This window comes from Zeus faber (assembly GCF_960531495.2).
Source record: "Zeus faber genome assembly, chromosome: 20".
NCBI lineage: Eukaryota > Metazoa > Chordata > Actinopteri > Zeiformes > Zeidae > Zeus > Zeus faber.
In genome coordinates this window covers 14793128-14810738 of record NC_137207.1, presented here as the reverse complement: position 1 = coordinate 14810738, position 17611 = coordinate 14793128, and the positions used below count along the sequence as shown (strand labels likewise).

General features: G+C 46.6%; 2 protein-coding genes across 2 annotated transcripts in view; one reads left to right on the top strand and one right to left on the bottom strand.

Moving 5' to 3' along the window:
- Nucleotides 1-304: 304 nt before the first annotated feature.
- LOC307245574 (D(5)-like dopamine receptor) lies at nucleotides 305-1579 on the bottom strand (the record flags this gene model as incomplete). Its single annotated transcript, XM_080021218.1, has 1 exon — nucleotides 305-1579. The coding sequence occupies exon 1, from the start codon at nucleotides 1412-1414 to the stop codon at nucleotides 305-307; it is 1110 nt and encodes a 369-aa protein (XP_079877344.1). The 5' UTR covers nucleotides 1415-1579.
- A 2263-nt stretch (nucleotides 1580-3842) lies between these two features.
- Nucleotides 3843-17611, top strand: part of LOC307245573 (TBC1 domain family member 12-like) — a gene marked incomplete at its 5' end in the record, with an annotated part of 25475 nt that continues 11706 nt past the window's right edge. Inside the window, 5 exon segments of the mRNA XM_080021217.1 lie at nucleotides 3843-3938; nucleotides 4030-4092; nucleotides 4767-5266; nucleotides 8079-8193; nucleotides 16371-16427. Of these exon segments, the coding sequence (XP_079877343.1) occupies nucleotides 3843-3938; nucleotides 4030-4092; nucleotides 4767-5266; nucleotides 8079-8193; nucleotides 16371-16427 (831 nt within the window).

Here is a 17611-nt window from a genome sequence, read left to right as displayed (position 1 = left end):
TCCATATGGACAGGAAAGGCGGACCCCGCCACCAACAATGAGCTCGCATGTAGAGGGGCACACGCATAACGCAAATACATTGAATGGCTGTTTCTGATAAAAGTGCCAGCCAAAAAAAAAAAAGTATTAAATATGTTTTGGTTTTTTTTCAACACAATAATCTTACGGATTACCACTTTAACGGTAGACTGTGACTGTGGAATGCTCCTTTACTCCGCCTTGTGTGTAAATAGACTATTAATGCGACGAATGTTATTAATCGGGATGGTGTCCAGGGCACAAATAGCATTCAATCTCCCTTGTCTCAGGAGTCTTCTATTAGACCTGGGATCATGTCTGGCATCATGTCCAGGGAAATCTCCGCTTCACACTCGAACCTCAGAATGGCCGGCAGCAGCAAGTTCCTGTGGTTCGAAGCGTCCGAGTTCACAGACACTTTATCGAAGCCCGGATCCAGATCCTCCCCGGTGTGCGGGTTGGGGACGCACGGGAGTCTCTGCGCGCCGCACCCAGACCCGGGAGCCGGGCCGGCTGCCTCCTTCTGCAGGGTGGTGTCGTGGTGGTAGGACACCAGCTCGTTGCTGAAGTCCACCGCCTCCACCGCGGAGCTGGAGCAGTACCTGTTGCAGCCCAGGATGGTGGAGAAGGCCTTCCTGAAGTCGGCGTTGAAGGCGTAGATCACCGGGTTGAGGGACGAGTTGGCCCAGCCGAACCACACGAAGATGCTGAAGGTGGTGTCGCTGACGCACAGCGGGTCCCCCACTTTGTTGACGTCGCAGAACGGCACCACGCAGTTGAGGACGAAGAAGGGCAGCCAGCAGAACACGAACACCCCCATGATGATGGAGAGCGTCTTCAGGACCTTGGTCTCCTTCTTGAAGGACGTCTTGAGGGAGCTCTCGTCGTGGTTGGACGCCCGCTGACGGGCGCTGTGGCTCTGCGCCCGGTGGCCCGCGGCCCTCTCCAGGGACGAGATCCTGCGGATCTGGGTCTGCGCGATCCTGAAGATGCGGGTGTAGGTGCCCACCATGATCACCACGGGGATGTAGAAGCTGATGAGGGACGAGGAGATGGCGTAGGTCCGGTTCAGGCTCGCGTTGCAGTCCTCGGTGTTGTCCTCCCCCGGGATGGAGTTCTCCTCCACCTCCGCCCGGTGCCAGTTGAGCAGGACGGGGATGAAGGAGATGAGGATGGACAGGGTCCACGCCACGCCGATCATCACGAAGGCGAACCTCTGGGTCATCTTGCGCTCGTAGCGGAAAGGGCTGGAGATGGCCCAGTAGCGGTCCATGCTGATGATGCACAGGTTGAGGATGGACGCCGTGGAGCACATGATGTCGAAGGCGATCCACGTGTCGCAGAAGCGGCCGAAGAGCCAGCAGCCGGCCACCTCGGACACCGCCCGCCACGGCATCACCAGCACGGCCACGAACAGGTCCGACACGGCCAGGGAGATCACGAAGGAGTTGGTGACTTTGGAGCGCAGGTGGCGGAACTTGATCACGGCGGCGCACACCAGCGTGTTCCCCAGCAGCGTGGATACGATGAGCACCGACAGCACGCAGCCCGTGAGGGCGCGGAGCCCGTGGAGACGGGCGGCGGGGTCCGCCCCGTGCGCTCCGTCTCCGGTGCCCGCTGTGACGACCTGGTGGAGTGGATCCCGTTGCTTGTGGCTCTCATTGTGGAAACTCTCCATTGACTTCCGGAGGACGGAGAAGGCGGAGAAGGGTTGCGGACGACGAACTCACTCTAATTCATTTTAAGTTTTATGGAGATGTGTCGCTCCCCTCGTCCCTTTAACTCCGCTCCAAAGGAAAGCTCCACAAGTCGAGGGCTGCAGACCTGCATTCCGCCGTATCATTTAAAACGCCACATCTCTCAGATCCCGAGCCGCCGCGTCTTTCTCCTGTTGAGGATTTCACTGTTCTCACAACTCAAGACAAACGCGCCTATTCGGTAGGAGAGCGACCCTCAGCGCATACCATTCAATAAGGCCTATATTGTATTGTGTCTCACGCTAATTTATTAAAAAAAAACAACTACATTATTTGGCAACAATCAACTTCTTCAGTATTATCAACAGCAATCGAGCCAATTTCTATTCATATTGCACATTACATTTGGCACGTATTAAACCGAGGAGAAATTACAACTTTAAAAAGCACATATGCATTTTTTTTTTACATAGATGCAGAAATGAATACCCATGTTCGCAGCAAATACATGAATGCACAAAATATAAAAGGGGAAAAAAAAAGGACAAACATACCCACAGGGAAAGGGAAAATGAATCAAATGCAGATGAAAACAATTTGAGTTTTGAGCCGGGTTTGGTTATGAACTAAAGTCATAATTCCCGATTGAAACGCGACTCTGCAGTTTCACACGCACTGTCCATGGTGCTGAAAAATAACACGACCCAAAGGAGGGATTGACGTTCGCCAAATAGGTTCTTGAATAAATGGAATCGGTTTTTTTTTTGTCGTTTTTTTTTTTCTCATTCAAATCCCCGAAAAAAAAAAAAAAAAAAAAAAAAAAAGGAGCTCTACGCAAAATTCCAGCCCAATAAATATTTATCTGCACAGGAAACGGAGCCACATTGAAACATTATAAACCCCTGCGTCCTATTGGCGAGCCCTCCAGAGCCGCTGCCATAATCACAGTGACCACCAGATGGCGCCGAATAACACAGTCAATTTTTTCTTTTTTCTTTTTTTTCTCCATTAAAGCTTTATTTACAAATCATTAACCCAATTGTTATTCAACAACCCACAGCTTCCTCCAGTGGAATAAAAAAAAACCCCTTTTTTAATTGTCTTCACTCCTCGAAGAAGATTAAAAGTGTTCACAGTGGTGTTTCAGGGCGGTTTTCATTTTCATGTTTAACTCGAATGCCTTTTGAAAAATCTGAAAAACTGGATTTTTTTTTTCTTCTTCTTCTATTGCTAGTTTTGCTTATGATAAGCAAATAAAAACACAAGAAATTAAATAACATTCTTCTTTAAATAAGCTACATATTTCAAGGACGATTACAAGTCTTTACGGCTGTTTAAGACACGTTAAGGAAGTCGTCGTTTTTCATGTACAACTTCAATAAAAATCAGAAAAAACTGTTGTCGTCGTTGTGGCTTTTATTTATTTATTTATTTATTTATTATTTTTTTTAAACCAAATTTGCTTTATCGTAATCACTTCATAACAAAAAAAAAAGTATAAAAATAAAAATACACTGTATATAATAAATACATAAATAAACATTTGAATTGAAACAGCCTCAGTTCAATTCAAATTAAGTCTCCCGTGACGTGTTTTACAACAAACAATAGAGAGAGTCACAACAACACGAACAACACGAACAACACAAACAACGCGAACAACACGAACAACACGAACAACACAAACAACGCGAACAACACAAACAACGCGAACAACACGAACAACACAAACAACACGAACAACACGAACAACACAAACAACGCGAACAACACGAACAACACAAACAACACGAACAACACGAACAACACGAACAACACAAACACCTCCACGCGAGGGTCAAACCGCCTCCCTCTCCCTCCCCTACTTCCCATTACGTCACTCTAGTGTCGTAATGGCCGCCCTGAGCTCCTCGGCGGAGAGGACGCCCGGCATTCCCCGAGCCGACAGCACCCCACGGGCGTGAGCGGCGTTTTTCCGTCACCGAATCGCGGAAACCCAAGCAGGGGAAGCCCGGCGGTCGGTTTGCGGTTCGGCGCCGTCATCCCCGGTGGTGACGCCACCGGCGGACCCCGCCGCTCCACCAGCCGGAGGATGTGGACGCTTCGGTGACATGGAAACCACCGGGGATGGCCCGCGTACACCCGGCGAAGGAACATGACGAGGAGAAACCCTGCCCGTCCTGCCGCGAGAGTAGCGAAGTTAACCAGAGCAACGAGTCGTCGGTTTGTCACCGTCGGGGTCGCGGTGCGGATCCCTCACCGGGCGCCGGAGACCCGCCTCACGCCGGCCGCGGGTCTTCGTCCTCGCCTGTAGGAGTGGGAGTTCCCTCGCTCGGGCTCGGAGGACAATCTCCACGTGGGCGCGTTGGCGCAGGGGGTAAGAAGACGACAATGCTGCATTTTGACAATAACACTGTCCCTGATGCTCTGTGCAGAGACTGGAACCAGCAGCTCGACGGAGCGCCCCAGCCCCAGCCCCAGCCCCAGCCCCAGCCCCAGTCCCAGTCCCAGCCCCAGCCCCAGTCCCAGCCCCAGCCCCAGCCCCAGCCAGGCCTCACCCCAGACAGCAACACCCATGGCACCTCCTGCTCCCCCCCTGTTGACGTCGGTGACTTTGACAGTCCAAATTCGACAACCAGCCCTAGTGACCACCAGGGGCTGTCGCTTTACACTACTACAGACGGGGGGACAAAAATGCAAAGGGTCGTAACGCGAGATGGAGAGTCCACCACCGAGGATCCAAACGCATTGAACTCTCAAACTATGGCCTTAAGGACAGAGCAACTTAATGGACGGCAGCATCAGGAGGAAGGCGATCTGGGGAGTGCTTGCTGTAAAGATAGGTCGTTATTAAACGGGGGCCAGCGACCTACTTCAGATCTTCGCTCTGACTTTGTAATCAGGGCGGGTGAACTGGCCCCTGGGCTTGGTGTTAAACTCTCAAACGGTGGTTTAATGACAGAGTGTGGTTGTAGCTGCGGGGGGTTGCCCAAAGACAGTAAAGATCCTTGTTTCTCTCTTGTAGACGTCGGGAACTCTGGCGTCCCACAGGGGCCCTCCGACCCCACCAGCACCCACGCTCACGGGGCCACCGAGCCGCCGCAGGTCCCGGCTTCCTCCTCCAGTTCCGTCCCCGCCTGTCGGGGGACCATAAAACAAACTTCACCCAGTGCAAACTCAAACACGCCCCTCGTGACCTCTCTGAACCCCAGGCGGCGGGACCAGGAGGTCGCTGTAGGGGAGGATGCCGCCTCGGTCTCGGGGCTCTGTTACCGAGGCTCCCTGGAACCCGGTGACTCTCGGCCTCCCAGCCCCAGCTCCGGGTCCAGGCAGGAGGCCGGGGACCCCGACGACGCGTTTGCCGATTACGCAGACGAGCAGAGTGACCACTGGTTCGCCGATGTCACCCTGGGCTCCAGGAACACCTACGAGTCCAGCCGTAGACAGAGCGCCCCGGGACAGCTGGCCCAAGGCAGGGGCTTCAGCGGAGGGGAGACCGCCGACCCAGCCCTGCAGTCCAGGAGACCTGGGATAGCCGAGTACTTTGGCAGGTAAAAAGGATAATTTAGTATTTTTTTTATTTTTATTTTTATTTTTTTTACACTGGGGTCCCTCGGAATTATTTTCCAATGATTTCGAGAGCCCAATCATTGTACACTACATTTGCCATTAATAGATACCACAATACCTGCTGATGAGTGAGTTCCATATTAACCAAGGTTCATTATGTTGGATAGTAATTACATTCAATAGAATCAGGTCTCGTTTGTCTTTTTTTTTTCTTCCCCCTTACAATATATATCTATACCATATAGACTGTCCTACTTAACGGGGAAATAAACATTCTCTCCTGCATTCCAGACTTTGAGCAGCACAGTTTATACAGTGATTGTGGACACTAGCGACACGCTCTGAATCAACAATGGGCTTTTGAGAGAGAGAGAGAGAGAGAGAGAGAGAGAGAGAGAGAGAGAGAGAGAGAGAGAGAGAGAGAGAGAGAGAGAGAGAGAGAGAGAGAGAGAGAGAGAGAGAGAGAGAGAGAGAGAGAGAGAGAGAGAGAGAGAGAGAGAGAGAGAGAGAGAGAGAAAAGCACAAAGAAAAGCTCAGCAATAGGGAATAACAGCGCTTTAATAGTGATAATAGTCCTCATAGGCTTCCATCAGGGTATCTTCAGTTAAACAGCGATCCCACTTGTGTCAATGAAAACTAATATCTAAATAACTAATATCAATATTATCTTTATCTTTGTTTTGTCTTAAAACAAATAAATTGTCATATCGTGAGACAGTTTTGCTTTCCAAAAGAGTTCAATGCTACAAAAAATACTACAAAACCACAATCGATATTTCATCCAGTTTGTTGCACATGCCACAGACAAAATTTGGTTAAAATATCACTTTTTAAGTTCTAATCCATTTGACTTATGTTGATGTTATAGCATATAAACTTGTGCCTTATCGTAAAAAAAATCTATTCAATTTGGACTCAAACTAGTGCAGAGCGGGAAAGCTCAATCTGTACATCTATTCAAAACATTCTGGGCTATTTCTGCTATAAATAGGTGTCAGTTTTCTCACTGTCAACGGTATAGATTGTTTATTTTTAATGTTATGTTGACTGATTCATATTCAGCCTTTGGAAGCAGTTATATTGAAAAAAATCAAAATCAACCCCTAAAATGAAGAAGATAAAGAAGAAGATAGGACCTCAAATGTCTAATGCCTGAAGGAGTTTTTGTTTAATCAACATTTTTGTCCGATAGTATACAGTCCTTTTAAATGACCATACAGTTCAATGTGATGAGCCTGTATTCTTTAACATGGAAACATGAATTTTCTAAGCAGATGTTATAACCATCCACTGCGATTGTGTGAAAAGCTCCATTATCATGGTGATGATAATAAGGGGAGTTAGGGGGTCGTGGTCATCCAGGTTGGTTGAGCAGCGTCGCCGGCCCCTTGTAATGGCACACCACCCGCAGCGCCTGGTTACCTCGGCTCAGAACAAGACCTGGAACTCATTCAACATTTAGAGGCTTGAGGCCAAGGGGACGGGCTGGAAACCAAGCCTGGAGGTTACTTAGTAAACCAGCTCTGGTAAACCATGATAGGTCCTGCCAACATGCCAAACACATGTTAATTATCTCTATCTAGGACACTGTTATGTGGAGCAATCCATTGTTTTTTTTCAACCCGCTTTTCAAATCTCCCCAAATAATTCAAAAACGAATACTACCCTGATATCGATAATTACACTTCCAAAGGTCGATATCGGAATTGAACAATAGCAAACAAACCCTTGACACTAAAGAGTCTCTCACATTTACGATGGAGTCTCTTCTGGTGTCTCTTCTTTTGAACCTGCGGCCAAGTTGGATCACGCCGACATGAGTCACATGGAGACAGCGATGTCCTTCATTTCCCAACAAACCAACTCATCAGAAACATTTCGCTGATGGAAGGAGATGTGTGTGTGTGTGTGTGTGTGTGTGTGTGTGTGTGTGTGTGTGTGTGTGTGTGTGTGTGTGTGTGTGTGTGTGTGTGTGTGTGTGTGTGTGTGTGTGTGTGTGTGTGTGTGTGTCATCACTGTAGATTTGCTGACTGGTTAGCTCACAGAATAAGTAAGCACTATGGTCATTCAAAACCCTATGTCTTTATGCCAAAAGGCTCAATATCCTGTTCATTAATGTGTATTTATCTTTTTAGTCATCAGTCAGTCATTAATATCAACATTTACACAGGGCAGAGTATGATAAACTTGATGAACTAATTGTCCTCTATTATCTTGCTTTTAAAATAAGATCTTTAAACCTCCCTTTGCAGCTGAAATCCTCATTGTGTTGAAGGTCATGGCTTTTGTTGTGTTGTTTATGTACATAATGTAAGGCAATACCATAATACAGTATATTGGCATATGAATGCATGTCTCTATTTTCATACTTATATATACACGCTTATTTGTCTGTGTGTATGTATGCATCTGTATACGTTGTGTGTGCATACACTAGCACTTTGGGATGAGGCAGCTATCTGGATTGGTTTGGAGTATTGGCAAAGGCACGTTTTTACCAAACTATATGTTCTGAATATTAATCCTGTCTGTTTGTACATGCAGAATACATGAGTATAACTTGCCATTAGGGATGGATTAGTGACCTTACCGCAGAGGTGTTGCGAATAAGGATCATAGGGAACACATCCCCCTAATATCCAATGCCAATTATAATAATAGATAATGCTAATAATAAAAAATACTTCTAACTTACCACCCTGAATCTGAATGACTGGAATGGTCGCTTGGGTCTGTCCCTGCTCTGCATGTATTTCTTCAACCCCTCATTGCATTGTTCTGTTTGACCCCCAGGGGTCTCTTCACCAGGAAGCAGCGGGCGACGAGTCAGAGCGCCCCCGGCTGGAAGCTCTTTGGCAAAGTCCCCCCTAGGGAGAGTCCCACCAAAGACTCCAAGACCATCAAACAGGTTGGTCCTCTGAGATGCCACCCTCACATGACTTTAACAAGTTAGGTGAAAAACGGAGCGGCACAGCCAAATCTCTAAGTGCTATGAGGAAGAAAGCTGCATTGTATTGTTGACTTTGAATACTGTGTTAATTTGGGAAAGTTAAAGTGTAAGGATATGTCTTGAATCCGGTGCAAAGAGGGTACAGAATGCTTTTCGCCTGCACCTGCTGCAGCTCTGCATTTGTGTATTAGCATGGTGTGGCAGTTTCTCGTACCACACACCACCTAAGTGGCGTTTTCAGGGCCCACGGCACGGAGACACAGAAGACTATGGGTTGTAGACACCAGTTTATTGTAGAGAGAAGGCTAGGTGGAATTAGCCAGGAGCAGATCGAACATGTCATGACAAGGCTCCTGTCCTGAGTGAGTGTGGGGATGGCAGTTTTACCTGCTGCTCATTAGACCAACCAATGAGCAACAGGTATGCAGCCACACAACACATGGATACTCCCAAAGAAAAATACATTTTTCCAGCGGAAAGACAAGTTCAAAACAAAAAGAGACATAGGGCTGTTTTGCAGACTGGGTTTTAATCAGGACTGAGATAATGCTATTGAAATGAATGCAGAATTCATAAATGCCTTTCTGAGATTAATTTGTTCTAGACTAGGAATTCCTCGACTAATGTAATAAAGGACTAGTCAGCTCCTTCTGTCTGGTCTTGGTGCTGGCTTTCCAGATAATCCATTTTCTCTACTGTCAAGGTCAGCCTGGAGGCCCACATCCACTAATCCAAAGATAAACCTGCCTCTGGCCAGGTCTATCTAATTGGTCTAAGATTAGGCCTGCTCTATGTCCGCGAAACATTTGGTTTTAAGAATGAAGAATGAGAGTTCTTACTATGCCTTAAGCTGTCTCCAGACACTTCCACTGAATAAAGCTGAAAGCCCTTTTTAATCATAAGGCCCACCTTTCAGTATATATATTGGGTCACCGCCTGTCATACTTTCTCTGACATATTATTCAGCTCTTGAGTGAGCTGGTCGATGAGGCCACCGGTAAGAGCTCTAGTTCTTAATTTGCAAAGCCAGGCTTCTAGCACAACCCAAACGTTTTACTTCATTTCAAACTTGAGTGCTTACTATACTGTAATGTATACCCCCAACCCTCACTGGTGTGTCCTATGCAAGATGTGACCATAAACACCAATCCCAGTGTATAAGAACCCATGCAGAGGTAATTTATATTGCCACCCCCCCAAGACCCACCACAATGCTTATGGGTGTGGATTCCGCATACAGCTGAGCATTTATCACCTAACTGTAGCCACTCTCAACCACATAGCATAACTCTGTACGCAGGCTAACACCTGGCAGCTGTCAGAACAGCCTGCGCCAGCGCTGACGCTGTCATGTCGAGAATGTCACCAAATGCTTGATTGCGATAGGATAGGGCATCCTCGCCCGAAATGCCCACGAGGTAGCCACACACCTAGTAGAATGCGCTTTAAGACCCTCTGGGGGTTCCTGCCCCACTGAGGAGTAGGCCAATGAGATTGCTTCCACTATCCAGTGAGCGAGACAATATTTGGACAGGGGTTTCCCAACTGGCTGACATCCATAACAGACAAAAAGTTGCTCGGACTGACGTGCACTCCACATAGACTAATAACGCCCGTACAGTACAAACAAAGAAAGATTAATCGTAGTCGATTTGAATCCCACCTTTATGTTCTTGGGCTGCAAAGCCCGATTGGGTTTCAACGTAACCCTCCGAATGTCCGTGGAGAACACCAAGCAGGACTGGCGGACAGACAGTGCCGCCCGATTTCCCACACGTTCTGCTGAGACACATGCCAAAAGCAGTGCTAACTTCAACGCTAAAAAATGTACTCCCACCTCCTGGAGAGGTTCGAATGGGGGTCCCGTTCAGGCATTCCACACAGAAAATAGATACCATTTCGGAGTCAGTGACCTCACACAGGGGTTGAGCCGGCAGGTGCCTTGCATATATCTGGATGCCAGAATGTGACTGCCCGGTGGCTTGCCATGCACACCGTTATGACAGGCCAATATAGCGGCCAGGTACACCTTGAGAACGGAAGGCGCCAAGCCTTTTTCATGTAGATCTTGGAGTATGACCCTATTACAGCCTAATGGGTCACCTTCACGAGTCACACCAACGCTCAAAGGCTAGCTGGTTGTGAAAAGCGCCCTCGTTGACGGGGCTCTAGTGCTCTGGATTATTTCCACCACCTCAATGGGTAAACTTTTGTTAAATGGCGGGTCCTGCTCAGGGGCCAGGTGTCCCATTTCCACTTGTGGGGAGCCCGATGGAAGATTTCCCCCCCTGCCTCTGTCAGGAGGGCTGACCGAAGCGGGAGCACCCACAGCGTACTCACGACTAGGGACCTCAAATCTGCAATCCAAGTCTGTGTCGGACACCAAGGGGCCACCAGAAGCGGCTAGAGAGAGACCGAAAAGGAGAACCCAAAACTCGTACACCCTGCCTGAATGGCGAACCTCAGATGTTTCCTGTGCCTTTCCACAATTGGTATCTGAAAGTAAGCAAATCCACCGATGTGATCCAGTCTCCCTGTCAGATAGATTTGATTCAAAGCGGGAGCTTTCTTTATATATGCATCTTGTGATGCGCCTGGACACATCATCAGTGTTGTATCATGGGTTCGTTAGGTGTTTCGGGTCTTGCAACAGACACCCTCGCCCAGACGACCCAGCCGGGAACTATCTAAGTCCAGGCTTGTGTCCAGGTAGCACTACTTCCACTACTGCCCACGCCTCTTCTCTCCTGATCCACAGCCACCTTATGGCAATTTCAGCTGCCTCTGTGACCATCTTTATGGCCTTTCGCTTTCTCACTTCCTGTGATGCCCAGCATGATATAGCCCCTACGACGGGACTGGCCAGTGAACCCTCTGCTCCCTACTTCGATGACCTTAAAGACTTGGTCATGACGCCAATGGTAGCGCAGTAGCTGAGGGCTTTCGAGCAGTAGCTGAGAATGTGCTCCGGGGTCCCTATCGTCTGGCACTGAGGGCATGCTGGTGACTCGACTTTCACCCAGAAGTGCAGGTTGGATGGGCTTTGTAGAACGTCATACACAGCCTGGATCAAGAACTTCATGGGGGGCTCCACTTTTCAGAGCTCGGCCCATGTCACCTTTTGTTCCACCGCATGCTCCCATCTTGTCCAGACTCCCTGCTGCGGCATTCCAACTATCCGAGTGGCACACTCCTCCTCGACTGATGCTCATGCCTCCTCCTGGATCATGGCCCTCCTATCCTTCCCCTTCGCCTTGTCGTAGCGTGGTTTTGTGCTACTACCGAGGCCGGCCATTCCACGCGTCAAGGTGCCCCCCAGTGTGCTGTGTTTCAGATGAAACAACCTTGACGGCCTCTACTGCCTTCCACTTCCGACGTGTTCTGATCTGGATGCCGGCCTGGGAGACCTTTGGTTCACTCGACTCCCGGTATTAGAGACCTCCCTTGTACCGGTTACCCTGAACTCTTTGTTTTGTTCAAAATTTTCAGATCCAGAATTGGTCACAGAGAAGAGCCATCTTTTTTTGGAATGAGGAAATATCTGCAAAAAAAAAAAAATCAGTTTCTCTCCCAGTCCTCTCGCCCTTCTTCACCAAGGACAGAATTACCATTTCCAGGATAATGGATGTTGAGTCCAAGACTTCTGTCTAACAAACGCGGGTGGACAAAGTGCAAACTGCAGCACATAGCCCTTTTGAATCGCCCTCTCGACCCAGAGGGTAACTGCGCATGGTGGCCTGTCCTGGCCTCACCTGAGTCTTCGGGCTCATATTTTCGTTTTGGGCCATGACACCCGGCCCCTCACCACCGAAGCCTGCGGCTGCTGGGGACAGCAGAAAGCACTCCAGTTCCACCTCCTCATCCTGCCGGGGGGGGGGTGTGTGTCTCCTGGGCCGGAGTTGGGCTGCTCCTGGCCTACGACGTTCTTGGGTGCACTCTGGATCCCAACTGCTCCCACGATGTGCCAGGGTTCTGCCGGGGCTCACGGCGCAGGGACCAGGGCTGTCGAGGCATTAATGCCCCATGAATGCCACCGACTCCTTCTGCTGCTGCTGAAACTTGTGGGCTCCTGTAGGAGCCTGGCCCGGTAAGCCTACAGCAGCAGACGTTGTTCAGCAGTGTTACAGCCTGCCCGGTGGCCTTGTATGACTTCTCCACCAGATTCGCCGTCAGCCTACACGCCATGAGCGGTAGCTGGGGCTTTTCCGTGGTGAGGGAGGGGCACAGGTTGGCAGCTACCGATTCCTCGGGGGGGGGCATAGCCAGGTTGCCAAACGCTGGCTTGGTGTCCAGTGTCGAGCACTGGTTGACTGCCTGGATAGGGTAGTGTGTCTTCTCGGGAGTGTCCCATGACAATCTCACCTCCTTGGTAAAACGCCACTCCTGGTGCCCGGTCACCTCCTCCTGATCCACCGAGCACGGATGCTTAGGGAAATCAAGAGAGGCGAGGGAGTGTAGCCTCCGAACAAGGCTTGAGGAGAAGCGATTCCACCCATTCGCCCTCCCCTAAAGACCCTCATAGGTCTTTCGGCAGTACGGGGGCGACTAGGGAAGGAACCGAAGTTGTCGGCCTGATGGTGGATGACTTCAAGCTGCAGACTGGAGCACCTGACACAAAAGAACGGGTCAGACAGCGCCTCTTCCGTGGGGGCCTGGCCAAGACAGTGGACACACAGCGGGTGAGTATCCCTCCGGGCTATGTGTCATTTTTCCTTGCATTTCCTTTTTTCTTTCTTTTATAGAGGACTTTCTTCCAACAGCGGAGAGATGAATAAGCAAGAGGAAGTATGGAAGGTGTGACCCAGTATATATACTGGGGTGGGCCTTATGATGGGTGCCCTAGTGGCCCAATCACAGCCTGTCAGGGCCAAGTTGAGACTTGGTTAAAAAAGTGCTTTCAGCGTTATTCAGTGGAGCTGTCTGGAGACGGCTTAAGGCATAGTAAGAACTGGAGTTCGGAATGAAGTAAAACTGCCCCAAGGTGTTTTGAGTTTGTATGTGGCAGATGTGAAAGAAGTCCTTAGTGCAAACTATTCACCAGCTCACAGACCTCCCCTTTGGTACAATTCTGAAAAAATTACACATGATTTCACTCCATTATTTTTAGGGGACTTTATTTGGAAGTATGATACGATAGTATAATACATGGAGTATTGGGTTTTACTATCATGATTTCTCATACACATGCTAGAATCAGTTTGTTAAAAGGATTAGCTTTAGCATTTAAATTAAACATGGGGTAAAGATGTTTTTTTGGTACTTTAATAGTACATTTAGGTTCCAGCGGTAATTGTTTCCTCTCCTGCAAATCCCCCTCTGGCAACACTACTGGGGATTGGAATGACGTTTGAAGGATAACAGAGGGTGGATGATTTTTTTTTCTTTCTCTGGTTCTTCATTGTTGGCCAGATGAACAATTAACTTCCTTATTCACTGAGTCACGCTCTCACTATACTGCCTCAGCAATAAGCATGCCTAGAAAGTAATTTGTTTTTGAGTTGACTCTCTTTTAGTCAGTTTTATTTTTTTTCTGTTTTTATTCCAAATTGAACTAATCACCCCAGAACCTTCTCACAGGGGAATCTCACTATTCCTTCAGAACAAATCCTGCGTTCTTTTTTTTTTTTTTTTTTTTTGGCTCCACTGCATTTTTGTTTTGCAAACATCCGTCACCTTCAGGGAACGTTTTGCAGAAATTCCTGTGGCGTAGTGACCGTAAATAAAGGATCAAGTGCGGTCCTTCCTGTTATCTAAGTTGGGTGAGTGAAACAACAACAAACACATGGATGAAAGGAAGTTGGTGTCAAATGTTCATGAGGAAAACATCACGACGTGTCTAAGGAGGAAGTGCCTGTACCTGTAGAACCTGCTGACTGACTAATGGTATCGCTTCCTGAAACACTACCGAGACCAGTTACACCATTGAAATCAGAGCATGAAACTTGTTTCCAGACTTTTTCTCCAGAGCAGCAGCTTCATTCCAAAGTTCAAATGCCACATCCAATGTTTAACCAGAAAGAATGTTACTTACCAGAAAATCATCGCATTCCTGCAAGAAACAGGTCTGGAGTGAGATAGCTGTGGTGGCTGGATGAGGCCTGGCTACCGCCAGGCCTCATCCTTCAGCCAACCTACAATTACTGTTTAAAAATATGCGATAGTGATGAAAGACTCAGAAAGAGTGCAGACAATGAGTTGATGTCAGAGTTTCTTTTAGTTTTTTTTTTTTTACAATATTGCATGTGAACTGCAATGGAGGTGTATACATCATTTTAGACTTAAGACTTTTGTTTTTGTATTTTAAATAAGGACAAAAATTATAGGGGATGGTAGCTCAGGAGGTAGAGCTGGTGGTCTAGTGATCCAAAGGTTGCTGGTTCGATCCCAGGCTCCTCCTGCTAGCATGCTGTAGTGTCCTTGAGCAAGACACTTAACCCCTAATCGCTCCTGATGGCTGCGTCCGTCGGTGTTTGAACAATTGTAAGTCGCTTTGGATAAAAGCGTCTGCTAAATGACTAAATGTAATGTAATGTACAAAAAAAAAATTCAGATACTGGTATCGAATATTTGTAAAAAAAAAATAAAAAAAAAAATAAAAAAAATGTTGGTTTGAGATGATTCCCAAGACAAAAATGTGAAACCCAGAGTCATCAAACATATTACATTTAGGAAAAAACAACATTTCTGACATACAATAATTGTGTTCTAATGACCCAAAACTAACTGTTTGGTTCAATTTGATCACTATCAACTGATGCTTAAGAAAGAAAAATACTTTATTCATCCTTGGAGGGAAATTGCAGTGTCACACGATCACATAAAAAAAATACATAAAAATAATAATAGTAAAGCAATAGAGTAAAAATCTAAAAAAGAAAATGGCAATACACAGTCAATGTCAACGTTAACTAGCAGATAGAAATATGTGAATAATAGAATAAACCTAACAGTAAACAAAACAATTATAATTAATAAAGATAAAATAGATAAATGTATATATTTATAATGAAAAATATGATATATAATAATATATATGTATATTCTGTATGTTATATAATATTAATAATGATGATAATTACAATTATAATAATTATTTAAGTGTAAGGTTCAGAATCAGGTGTGTTGATGGGCAAAAGTGGTATAAGTCCACCCCAGCTCCCACTTTCAAGACGGAGGAGAGTGGGGGCGACAGTGGGAAGGCTTTCTTCGGCCTTGGCAGAGTCGGGCGCCGGTCCTTCTGCTGCGGCATCTGCTCAGGCTGGCGGGTCCAGCTGGCGTCTGGCCCCCTGCCTGCCCGCCCGCCCTCCTGCCCACTCAGTCGGAGCCAGAAAGCTCTGACCCAGCGTCAGATTTAGCCTTCAGATAAAGGCTGCGATCAGACACCGGAGGGAAACTTGGTCATTGATCTGGCGTTGGAATTATCGCCCGACTGGCTTTCATCACAGGCCTCAACAGGGATAAACTAGGCCTCGATCATGAGAATTGGTTGTCTGTCTTTCTGTCCATTATGTGAACAGGAGGTGGATGAGGGGAGTGTTTTTGTGAAATAACTTTGAAAAGTTATTATATTACCCAAAAAATATATACATATGCATACTTTTGTTTTTTGCCCACTTTTGAATGAATAGCATTTGGCCTTAGCAACAAGGTTTTAATGAGCTATGAAGTGCATTGACTGTATGTTGTTGCACCTAAGGCTGGTTATCGAAATCCAATACTATATTATAGTATTACCGAATTTCAGTTATTCTATGTATTGCAAAATTCTGTATTTAACGCCAAAATTTGAAAGCTTTACTTTCTACATCAGTGTCTCAGGAGCCCAAAATAAACTCCTGCTTTGAACAGTCATGGAATGTTGAATTTTATGAAAAGAAAAAATAAATGTATTTATTGTTTTGTTTTTTTTATTGGTTTTCCATCATTGGGAGTCCAAAGTGTTTGGATTCAAAATCTTTTCAGTTGATCCAATATTGAGAGGAATAGCTTCAGCTGACTGCTGAAGTTTTTCTTAAAGCAAGTCAAGGACATTTCTTTTCATAAATAATTATGTGGTCTGATTTTCACGAAAAAAAAAAAAAAAAAAGTGTCAAAGAGTTTTTGCTGTAGTGTCAACGTCTTGTCTGTCCCTCCAGGAAAGCGTCTCTGGCGGCTTGACCTCTGTGTCCACTCCAGACCTCCTAACCTCTGGGGTACGGGCCGCTTTTCTTTCCTTCCTTCCTTCCTTGCTGGATTCACTCCGCTCGCTCTTTCATTACCTCACAATCATCTTTCCCACAGCGACTGCATTCACCGGCGTTGGCCCGACTTTTACTTCTTTCTCCCTGTCACTGTAGCCTTCTCTCTTTTGTCACTTTTTATCTCCATTTCCATCTCTTTCAGTCTTTTTTTTTTTTCTTATTCTGTCATGCACTCATCTACCCGTCCTTTGCTTCAGTCTTTGTGTCCTTTGGCATGAGAATGTTCTATTTTTCGTTGCTGACGCCTGGTGGTTCTGTAATGCCTCGGCGGGGGGCGGGGTTTAAGAGCTCTTATTCAGAGTGGCGCGGCGCAGTCACTTCAGTCGTTTTACTGCATCCTGAGGAAAATGTACCGCTGTGGTCCTTGTTGGGGTTCATTTCTGATCTCGGTCGATTATTCCATCATGCCGCCCATCGATTAATCGACCATGAAAAATGTTATTTTACACGTCTCGAGTCAAAGCCAGACATTGGTCATCCATCAAACCACAAACACTCCTTCTCCTTCATGTTCACATTTTTTATGTGCATATGATACTCCCGTTAGGTTCTAACCTGTTTTGTTATTTAAATTATTTTTAAATGTAATGTCATTTTCCCAGTTTCTCTGCAGTCAAGGTTAGGCTTTCTTTCCACACCTCAACTTTTACCGCAGAAAATATTGTCCTTCTTAACAAGTGGGCTCACTTTATCATCGATGCAAATCACTTTATCAAACTAACGCTGTGTCGTTCAAGTTATTACAGGAATTGTACGTTTGTTTTCTTGCGCTGTGCTTCAGAGACGAACAAAAAAGAATCTTTCAGGAAAATGGAAATATAGTACCAAACTCGACGTTAAGCTTGAATAATAAAACAAAAAGGAAAACGATTCACTCATTCACGCTCCCTTTTTTCTCTCATCCTCATCATCGCCATCTCTCCATTTCATCATTATTTTTTTTCTCCACTGTGGGCCTGCATGACGTTCACAAAGACAAATCAACAAGCACATTTCATCCTAATATTTTCAGCTGAATTTTGACTTTGTCTTCGTTCCTTTCATCGTCTCAGGGGAGTAAGGTTTAAAGACTTTAATAACGGAATTATTTAAGTGTGGAAGGCCAGAGACCCTCTTTGTTCAGACTCTTAGGAGGA